Source organism: Lonchura striata, chromosome 10, assembly GCF_050655825.1.
Source record: "Lonchura striata isolate lonStrDom1 chromosome 10, ASM5065582v1, whole genome shotgun sequence".
NCBI lineage: Eukaryota > Metazoa > Chordata > Aves > Passeriformes > Estrildidae > Lonchura > Lonchura striata.
The window spans coordinates 13,168,917-13,180,310 of NC_140712.1; the positions used below are offsets into that span (position 1 = coordinate 13,168,917).

An 11,394-nucleotide genomic window follows, 5' to 3' on the forward strand; every position below is an offset into this window, starting at 1 on the left:
GCCCGGCCCGGCCCGGTCCGGTCCCTCAGAGCCGCGGCGGCTCTGCCCTAACCCCAGCCCTGCCCGGTCCCTCAGAGCCGTGGCGGCTCGGCCCTAACCCCAGCCCGGCCCGGTCCCTCAGAGCCGCGGCGGCTCTGCCCTGCCCCAGCCCGGCCCGGCCCGGCCCGGTCCCTCAGAGCCGCGGGCGGCGGGGCGGGCGCTCCCCGCGCATGCGGCCTCTCCGCGCCGGGCGGGGCTGCCGGGCCGGGCCGGGGCTTCCGCCGGGGCCGGGCCCGTGTCCGGCGCGGTGCCGGTGCCGGGCGATGGCCGGGGCGGCGGCGCGGGGCCGCGGGCGCTGAGCGGCGGCAGCATGGCCGAGGCGCTGCGCCAGGAGCCGGCGGGCGGGCCCGAGTCGGAGGCCGAGCTGTCGCAGCGGCTCGCCCGCACCAAGGCCCGCTCGTACGGCAGCACGGCGAGCGTGGCCGCGCCGCTGGCCGAGCGCTACGTGGAGCACCGGCTGAGCGCCGGGGACACGCTGCAGGGCATCGCCCTCAAGTACGGCGTCACGGTAAGGAGCACCGCCGGCGGGGCCGGGAGCGGCGCTTAGAGCCCCGGAGTGGCCTGGGCTGGAAGAGACCGTAAAGATCATCCAGTTCCAAACTCCTGCCGCGGACAGGGACACCTTCTTCTAGACCAGGCTGCTCAGAGCTCCATCCAGCCTGCCTTGGGCACCAGGGATGGTGCAGCCGCAGCTTCCCTGGACAGGCTTCTCCTCCATAGCCTGGCCCGACAGCTGGGCCCAGAGCCGCGAGGTGACAGCAAGAAGTTGTCCCAAAGGGCAGCATTTCGTACACACAGTGGGCAGGAAACGGTGTTAGTTTTAGTTTCAGGATTTAAGATGCTGACATCAGAAGTTACCTGCCGGAGGGGTCAGCACGCAGCGCTGGTGCCCGGGGCTGACACGGTTGGAGCTGACAGAGCCCCGTTCCCGGGTGGGCAGGGGCCTGGGGAAAGGCACACACCTGCTCCCACCCAGGAAACCTGTCCTCACACAGCTGTTCACCACCACTCTCACTGCAGGTTAAAATGGAAAATCAGTGTAATTAAACCTATCCTTAAAAAAAAGCATTATTTTGAGCTTGACACATAGGCTGTGACAACAGAGGGAATTTCTTCCAGTAGCTTCAGGGCTAAACATTCTTCCATTGTGATCTGCCTACCAGAGGTGAGGCACATCTACCACTGATTTGAAAGTGTTGCTGGTTTTCTGCTCGTTTTCTAGGGAGAAAGAAAGTTCATTTCTGAGAAAAATGTTGAAAGGCTCACGCCAGCCTAGGACATGCTGAGTCCAATAAAGTCTACCAGCAAGCCCTTCTACTACCATGCCAGACAGAGCAGAAATCACCTACCCTGCCTCATTGCCACTTATGTGGGGCCCATATTCCAGCTTGGGGCCCATATTCCAGTGTAAAGCTTCAGTAGCCCAACACAGAAAATTGCTCAGGGCTGAGCAGCTGATGAGCATGGCACTGGTGTGGTCAGTGCTGCTTTGACATCAGCTGCAAACAGCACCTTCCAGTTTGGCTCTTTCTAGAAGAGCTACAGTGTAGTCCCAAACTGTTAGGTTCTGACTGGAATGGCTTTTCCTTCTCTTGGTCTGCAAGATCTGCTAAAGCCTTCTATCACCTTCAACAGCATTCAGCCTTCACTGTGAAAAGGGTTGAAAGTCTATTTCTCTTCTCTTTTCAAAGGGTACACCACTTTTGACTGATTCTTGTTGGCAGCAGGGTTAATGGAAATGGTCCATGTTAAAGGAAATTTTTGCTCACCAAGAGGGCAAAGCAGCTCGTTGTATGTTACATTTTTTTGCTTGTTTTTTTGCAGGACTTTCCATAATGGACAAAGTCTCTGGCCTAAATGTTTTAACCATATTGTTCTTCTTCAGACATGTGTTTGATCACTGCAATGAGTGAGAAATACAAGCTGATCACTAAAATAGTAGTTTTCTAGAAAAAAGGCATTTCTAAGCAATTTACAACTCCCTTTCAGCTAAAGTGAAGTTGTGAATCAAACCTGTACAAACATCTCTAAGTTGTGAACCATAAATTTTGTTTATAATATGAGTTTGATAAGTTTTTGCTGTGCTGATGATGTAAAATACATATGTTGGGGCTTTTCCCCAACATCTAATTGGTAATTTGCTTTAATGAGTGTTCTGCTTAAGAAGCCAGAGGTGCATCATTATAGACTGCAGTAGAGAGAGGTTAAACTGACATGAAATGCCCCTCAGAGTAATGACAAGTTCAGCAAAATCAGCCATTGTGTTTTCATGGGTTTCAGCCCAGGGTAGGAACGAAGGCAAACACATTTGCTTTTAGCAAAATGCAGGCTGTTGTGTGTTCACACAATGACAAAGACAGATTTCCCCTAAAGAGTCCTTCTGTTTGCTTCCTGCATCATGTATTCTTGGCTGGAAGTGAGAGTTGTAATGGAAACATCAGAATTATCTTTGGCTGCCATTGCCTCCAGTATTGCTGGTTTTAGGAGTTTCCCCTGTGGTTTTCCTCACTGGGGGTTAATTTGTAGCCAGAGACATCCTGTCCAGTGGCTGCCTTTGCATGACTTGGCATAGGCAGTTCTAGATATATAAAAATACCATGCTGGGGTAGAGGGATCAATGTGCTTTGTTTGGCCTCATCCTCTGCCCTTCACCCCCTCCCCTGGATACTGTCTATTAATCTTTAGAGCTTGTATTTGTTGTATTTTCCTTTTGAGTAAATTAACACTGGGAATTCATGTTTATGGTTCAGTGCAAGTGCTGTATCCCTTTTGAGGGGAGAAGGTTAAGGACTATATTTCATTGTCAGTAAAAGTAGTTTTGATTAATTAGTTCAACACCACTTTACAGCTTCAATTAAAATATTAAGCATGTGCTGAATCTTTTACTCTTTCACTATGATAGAATTGTAGCTAATGGGCATTACTTCAGTAATTCTAGCACTAAAAAAAGAAAACTCATGGTAAATCCTGCTCTCCATATACTTCTGAATGTACAGAGTCACACTGAGTTGTAGGATTGTATTGCACTTACAAAATAACCTGCTCAGGGCTGAGGGATGTTCTTTTTAGAACCAGGTACTTCCTTTTCATTATTGCTCAGTGCAGAGGTACAGACTTCTAAGTGCTCTGAGCTGGTATGTTAGGAAGAAATAACCAGAGGTAGAGTTACAGTGAAATAGGAGAGAGAATAGCTGTGCAGTACATTATTTATCAGCTATTGAAGCATCACCTTCCAACTCCCCTGCAGCAGGCTCTCAGATTTCAGCTTCTGTATTGTATTTTTCCAGAAAAGCTCCAGCTAGTATTTTAAACTTTTTTTATACCCATCAAGACAGGCAACTTATAGAGATTTTAACAATTGACATTTACACTAGAGCCATTAGAAGTCTCAGTAAGGCCAGAGTCTTACTGGGTCAGGTAAAACTTCCTTTATACCCTTCAAATGGTGCTCAGCTTGGGAGAGAACTTGCACCCTTATACTCTTTGAGCCTTACTAAAAATGGTTTCCAAGCTTTAGAGCTGGAAGAGTAGTGATCTTCTTTTGCTTGTGACACTGGATATTAGCTATTCAGTTTTTAAATGGGATTATTAAATCTATGCATTTCAGTATTTTAGTCATCTGCATCAACAGGATCAACCCTCATGGTAGCTTTATCCCCCTTGTTTGGATTCTGCATCATTTTTACCAGAGAGTTCACCTACAGGAGCTGCTAGCAGTTCTGAGCCTTATTCTAATATAAATCCAAATGAAAAGTACATTTGTGATAGAAGTTTTGTTCTTTGGCAGGCTGTTCCTGTGAGCCTGCATAGAGACTGCAAGACTGTTCAAGGACAGCATCTTTAGGTAGTGTAAGACTCTGAAAAAAGCAGTATTGTGGAGTCAAGTGCACATAAAGCTAGGGTGTTAGCAAGGCTGAAACAGAGCATGCAGTCTGAAATAACTTTGAATGCAAACAAATTCTTTCCCGAAATAATTGCTGCTGCAAAGAAAATACAGATTTATTTTAAGTAAAGGTTGTATACTGCTTCAGAAAGATAATACTTTATACTTTGCCAAAACCTAATAGCTTATATTTTTTTCTATCTTTTTCAGATGGAACAAATAAAGAGGGCAAATAAACTTTTCACTAATGACTGTATATTTCTGAGGAAAACCCTGAGTATTCCGGTTATATCAGAGAAACCATTACTGTTCAATGGACTCAATTCACTGGAGTCTCCTGAGAATGAAACTGTTGACAGCTCCCCTTCTTGTGATGAAGGACTAGTGGCAGTTCAGGAAGAAAGTAGTTCTTCTCCCAGTCCTCCAGAGCCTGACAATCAGCCCACTGCACCAGAAGAATTATCTGCCAAAGATTTCCTACAGAGATTGGACTTGCAGATTAAGTTATCCAAACAAGCAGCCAGAAAACTAAAAGATGACAATGTCAGGTAAATGCCACTTTTGGTGTTAAACATGGTATTCTCACCCTGAAGGCATTGCAGTCTAAGCTGACCCCTCTTTGTGGGGTCTCAGCATCTGTGGCTTTTATTTGTCAACAGCAAGTGCCTGCTATTCTCATGCACCAGGTACATTCAGAGCACAGCATTTGCAGGTGCCTTGCCATGGCAGCTAGAAAGGCTGCCTCACAACAGATTATTTGGAGAATACAAATACTATTTCATAAAATTTGGAAGGCCAGGATTCTCCAAGAGTCTTGCTGCGTAAGTAGGCAATTATTTAAGCAAAAACATAGTTTTTGATAGAGTGCTAAGCAAAGGCCTATGAGAAAGCTGATTTGGTACAGCAAGGCATGATTCTGGTTTTTTTCTGTCCCAAATTGCCTCATTGTGTAAATATTCTCCATGACGCAGTTTCAGTTATGCTTTCCTATCTCCTTTCCCTATGCAGTTCACCCCACTTTGTGGATCCACCTATGCAGACTTCTTTTTTTCAGTATTTCCACCGCCAGTAGCTCTCAAATATTTACTCATAGAAAAAGCAGTACTTTCTGACCTCTGTGCCACAATAGTGGCACATATCCCCTCACATATGTAGGTATCCTATGGAGAGCACAGAAAGACTCAGAACAAGAGTGGATTTCAGTAGTGTTTGTTTTCCATGTCCTTGGGACAAGCTTCCTCAGCTTGTTCACAATCAGTCTCTTGGGCTGGCAGTGTGTCTGTTAGTCCCTGCAGAAATCCCCTCCATGGGGGATACTGAGGTTGTCCTTTTCACAATAAAAGGTATGACTACAAGGGACTGGTACTACTTCTCTTACCAGGGAGCTGCAGAGAAGTTACACCTGCAGATACATACTTTGCTTTTATAAATTTGTTCAATGCAATACTTCATCCACCTTCTTGGTTCACTTCTATACTCTGATTTTGAGGGCAAGCAGAAGGTAACCTTTCAGGACCAAATTTATTGAGTATAGAACTGTATATTTCCTTAAACTAAGAAATTATTTTAGTAATGTTAAAATTTTGTTCAGCTGACAAAAGTTTGAAGGAGAACAGTATATTGTATTTAGCTATTGGACAAGCATCCTTTGGAGAAGTATCCCCACATACAACTATCCATTGCTGGAACACTGGTTTAGAGTCTCAGGGAAGGCTGGAATGCTTTCACATTTTATCACATTTGTCAGTTACTTTCTTTTGAATTGGTTGCATTAAAGGAAAAATAGCTGTTGGAACTCAACCTTCTCTGTGCAAACTCATCCACTTCCAGTGTTATATTTGAAGCAACATAGAGCACCAATCAAAATATGCTGCTGCTGCTGACTTTCAGATCGTTAGATATATGTACCTACCACAGATCAGAGTAGTTAAACCAGCAGTTAAACTACATAACAGGAAACCACAGTCCCTTCCAGAGGAAGGCAATTATTTTAACATCCCTTCAACAAAATAACATGTTGATTTGAAGAAGAAAATCCACTTAGGTGTTGCTGCACTAAGAGCAGAGCCAATGTAGTGGAAGTGACACTGCACAAATAGTACACTGCTGCTACTAATACCCATTTCTGATACTGCTTCAGTTACAAATTGGGAAATGTGGACCTGGTACCAAGTCACCTCCAAGAAATAATGTATACAGGAGGATGAGTTATTTTCCCACCTCCTGTTCAGATTTAACAGATAATCCTGTTAAATGGATGTAACAGATTTTTATTGGTCAGGATGTTACAGGAAGCATGAAGTACAGAGGTGCAGGCGGTCTGCTGAGCAGGATGTTGCCCAAAGTTTCTGAAGAGAAATAGCTTCCTGTGCATCTGATAGTCTTCATAATATTCCCTTCTACATCACTGCCCCTGGCTTTCATTTATGGCTCACAAAAACCATCCTTGACTTGTTCTCTCCAACACAGTTGGAAAGATCAGCCCCCTTTATAGTCTGGCAGGAAGGGACAAAGGACCAAAGTCAGAGAACAGGAGTAGAGAGAGACTGTTGCCAAAAACTTCAGAGATAGTTTTCAGCTGTGTACCATCAGTGGTATATCTGGGTCCAGACTGGAAGGTGGCAACGTTCCTTTCTCTGCTCCAGCAGCTCCCCAGAAGGCACCTGTTCTCCTTCCTGCCCAGTGCTTTAGTGTCCCTTGCTTGGTGCAGGAACCTTTTGGAAATTGGACAGCCATGTTAATAAACCAGCCTCATGAATATGCAAGTTTTCTATTCTTAGAGTGAAAACCATTTATGAAATTAGAGTGCTGTTTCCAGCTGCTCTGGCCTGTATTCAGGTTGTTTTGTCTAGGACTGTTTAGAACCTGGTGTGCCAACACTGCTGAATACTTTCTTCTGTGCCTGCTTGAGAGTACCAAAGGAGCACCTGGAGCTCATCCACTACCACCAAAGGGGGCATTGGAGCTCACAAAACTGCAAGCAGAAGCAGACTATCAGCTCATGAACTTAAAGAGCCATAACTTCTCACTATACCATGAGCCTGATTTGACAGATGGTGAGAACCACATCTACTTAATTGCTCATTCCTTTAGACTCCTTTAAGTTGCCAAGAATGCATGTGCACACGTACACTGATTTGGATTAAACCACACCTGGAAGTTTCATGGTCAGAAACTGCCCTGTGCTACAAAGGCAGCTTGGAGTGAATCATATTGGAGTCACTCCCTTAAGTGCTCTTAAAGGAATAAAGTTTAGGTAGGAAAATTGGGGATCAGATAGTTGCAGATTTAGACTAGATATTGAACAATAATAGCTGTGCAAGCAGATGAGTGTAAAAGGTTATAGAATGTGATCCACTCAGTTTGTGCCAGCTGCCTTTCACTATTAGAGTTTATATAAGCACATGGCTAGATCTACATGTAATAGTACCTTTACTAGAGGTTCATTGTGCAAGAAAGCATGAGTTAATGAGTCATGAATCATGCATATTCACCCAAGCTGTTTATAGAGTCCTTAAGATAGACATAAACCATATACGGTGCTTCTGGAACAGGTCACATCTTTCTGTATTTCCCTTGGAATGTCTAATTTTGAAAACCTTGTAACTGAGCAGAGCCTCTCTAATCAGTGATGGTGATTCAAGCCAACATAACTGGTATCAGCATAGGAACAGAACCTTGTACTGTCATCTGCTTACTTACCTTGACCTGAGCCTAGGAAAGAGTATGGTCTTGAAGTCTTCAAAACTCATAACTGACATCATTTGCCCAATAATTTTTCACCCTTGTTTGCTATCAGCTGAAAAAAGAGATGCCTCAACAAATGAGGCTGTCTTTGGAGAATCCTTTCAGACATCCCAAAACTAACAACTCAGATTGCTGAACAATTATTTAATTCTGCATTCTAGAAGCATCCAAGCATTTGAGTGTACTCACAGTCAGGTGTCCTTGCTCTTACAGAAGTAGTTATTTATGGCCTGATGCACACTGTAGCTTGCAGGAGACTTCTTTCAGTTCCTGTAACCCACTGGGCAAAGCGGCAACAGCAAACGGGAAGAGACAGCACTACAGAGTGCTGTAATGCTGTGCTGTTCCTTTTCCATCCCCTGAAGGACAATGTTGCTATGACTTAGCACTTTGCTATTTTAAGCATCTTAAAAGTGAAGTGAATTGTTTGGTCGTTAAACATATACACACTGCCATGGTGGTGCTTGTGGGTCACAGATGAGAGATACTACTATGTAATTTTATTTCATGTAAAGCTCACCTTCTTTTTAAGCCATCAGAAGAGACTCGTCCTTGCTATGTATGGTTCTAAGATCCATATGAGTGTTATTTCCTGGACCCTGGTTTGGGGTAGTGTTGCAGAGCCTGGCACTGCAGTCTGGAACAGAAGAGCAGAAGCTGTTCTTGCTGAGCAGTTCTGAGCCTTGGTCAGAAGTGTACTTTGCACATTACACTGGTCACTGCTTTGCTTCAGTTCCAGCATAACATGCTGCTTTATAGTTCTTAAGTCCTTGCCCTGTGGAGAAGCCCCTCAAAGCTCCCATAACCCCAGTGCTGGCCTTCTGCTCTCTGCTGGCACCTGCCACCTGTATCCGAGTGCACCTTGCACAACGGAGGTGGAGACTAAGAGCCTAGACAATGGTTTTGGTGCTTGGATGTCCGAAGAGCTGCTGATACAACATCACTATTTCAGCTCTTCAGTTGTCTGTATTCACCCATAATTAACTAATTTCAGTCCAGTGTTTGGCTGTTGCCAGGTTAGGATGGATGGTATTCCTATAAGGCATTCAAGAAGAATGTCTGAAAATCTGACTCTTAGCAGCCTTTTATTAGAAGGAAGGTCTTTTTGCTGTATTTCTGCCACGTTTTATTCTCCTAAAACAGGAAACATAACAAAACTAAGTAGTACAAAGTGTAGAGCATCGAAAGTAAATTTCTTCCATACTAGATTCTAAGCTCTGAAAATAAAAAAGTTCTCCTTCATCCTCACACAAGCTAGCAGGAGATTGCTATTTGCAACTAAGTTCTGCACATGTGGCTGGACACCCATTGCTCCAGAAGGGCATATGCTGGAGCTTCAGAATGTACTTTTTGAAATACTTAGCTTTGGCCAAGTTGTTATGGTTGAATTTTACACTCCTGCAGTCCAGTCTTACAAGCTTGATATGTTGATAGTTTCAATTCTGGAAAAAGCTTTAAAATGTCTTGAGAAAATTTATAAGTAAAAGTGGCTTAATGCTTTTTCGACTAAACATGAGTTATTTGCTTTCTTACTTTCCTGTCACGCCATGTATCATGGAAAGCTTCTGCAAAGGATACATTATTAAAATTATAGTATTCCATGGCAGTTTTGGATGCAGAACTGGATATAATGAAGGACACTATTTAAATGTATAGAGATATTCACATCCTTGGTACTAGCTTGGTAGCATCACTAATATAAATAGATGTAGATTTGTAAGGAAGGCTAGAAATCTGTTCTCAGTACTACTGTAACCACACATCCCTGCAATAACAACCAGTTTCATCCCAACCTAGTGTTTTTGAGGTTTCTGCTTTTGGCAAGATTATTTCAAGGCAAAGGACATATTGTGCCTTTGGCTTAAGATGATAATTTTGCTGGGAAGACAAGTTACTCTGCTGTTTGGTTAGTTTGTAGGGTTCTGTTTTGGGGGATTATATGAAATTCAAATTGTAGATAAATAATTATGTTTATTAGAGAAGTCTTCATGGTTTTGATATTGAAATATTTACTTTTTACCTTATTCCATTATTAGACTCTTTGGATAACTGTACCTTTGTATGAAGGTACACACAGTATTAAAAACAATCTTTTCACAGTGTAGCAGCTGTAAAGCCCTTCTGTTCTTACCAAAACACTGAACTTGGCAGCAGCTTTAAGGTTGGACTCTCAGGAACAAAACTTGAGGCTACAGTAGTACAAAGCAATGACCTTTGGGGAACTTGGCACCCTTGATGCTGCACTGCAATAGGTTTACATAACTCCTTTTTTTTAAAGGCAATATTGTCAAGTGAGCAGCAGGCAGACTGATTTTCATGAGGATGTTTTAAAAGCAACATTACTTTGCTTTATCCAGTTATTGCATTAACAGTAGCACTTGGGAGAAATTGCTATTTCCTCAGAAAATCCAAGTGGTCAGTCTCACTGGGGATTGATATTAGGGAAGTATATATCAGGAACAGCCTTGCAGCATCAGGACACGGATCCACCCACAGCTGTGATGGACTGCTCCTGTTCTTGCTTAATTTGATCTCTCTGTCCCTCCTACCATTCAAAATGTTGAAACAAACCTCTAACTAAGCTTTATTTTTTAAAAGAAAAAATGAAAAGCGACAGTACAGAACTCCAGCATGCTCTCCACCTTGTTATCCTTTAAGTTTTTCTTATTGATTTGATTAAGAATACTTTTAAAAATACATTCTGATGTTTTTGAACTTACACAACTTTCCTTGCTTTCAGCATTATGTTCTCGACATCTCAGGAACTCCAGAGATGTTTAATTACAGTATTATACTGCAAATATTCCTGTTAGGTGAGGCTGGCATCACCTATTGTGACCCACTAGGGAAACTGGTCACCTTCATTTTCATTACACTTTTACTGTTGAGAATGGTATGCTCCTGACCTGATGATCATTTTCTTTCTAGAGATGAGGAGAATGAGGAAGGTCCCTATGCAACTTCTTCGTATCACCAGTAGAAGACAGATGTGATGGCCTGAAAACTTTTCCATGAAATCAGTTCTTACAGAACTAAGCATTCAATAATTCAAAACCCATGTCTTTTGGACTCATCCTCTTGATGTACTTAAAAGAAGTCATGAATGGGTAATTGCACTGAAATTATGACCTCTTCTGCCTTCCATAGGTTAATGTCCTTATGCTATATCAATAAAAGGTTTAAGCCTTCCAAAACTAGCAATGGCCTTTTTACCCCTTCTGTGCAAACTGTAGCATGGTAGCAATTATATGTCCCTGAGGTCACCTTTATGCAGGATGTTGATCTTTAGTAAAGATTTTGTAAATACTTGTTAAAGTGGAATTTGTTTTAAGTATTTAAAAATATTAAATAAGTTTGCTTGTAAATGACAAAGGATGGAAGTAATAGGAATTTACTTATTCTGCAAACATAGGCAAGTTTGCTGTGAAAGTTTTGTCTACTTCAGGGCTGCAGAACTTTTCTGTGAACCTTGTGTGTGTCTGTGTGTGGTTATGATGTATTCCTAGAAGGGGGAATTCAGCTTGTGTTGATGAGCTAAAGCCTTTTTGGTTAAAGAACTGTTTGTATATTGGATTTCTATTCATAAAAGGGATGAGTTACAAAAGAGGCTTTTTTGTGAGATATGACTTTGGAATATCAGATGTGTGTTCTTGTGTGCAGTTAAATTTTGTGTGGTTTTAATTTAATAAAATACAAAAAATACTGGTGTGTGTGTTCATAATGAA

At 42.8% G+C, this 11,394-nt stretch overlaps 1 protein-coding gene across 2 annotated transcripts; it reads left to right on the forward strand.

The window, feature by feature from the left end:
* Positions 1 to 274: 274 nt before the first annotated feature.
* Positions 275 to 11,394, forward strand: LYSMD2 (LysM domain containing 2). Of its 2 annotated transcripts, XM_085588765.1 has the most exons (4): positions 275 to 547; positions 4,133 to 4,470; positions 5,421 to 5,423; positions 10,605 to 10,866. In XM_085588765.1, exons 1-4 carry the CDS (start codon positions 350 to 352, stop codon positions 10,660 to 10,662), a joined length of 597 nt encoding a protein of 198 aa, XP_085444891.1. In that variant the 5' UTR covers positions 275 to 349; the 3' UTR covers positions 10,663 to 10,866. The 2 variants fall into 2 exon arrangements, with proteins under 2 accessions (XP_085444891.1, XP_021393126.1); XM_021537451.3 differs by lacking the exon at positions 5,421 to 5,423 and having other exon boundaries at positions 280 to 547; positions 10,598 to 11,394.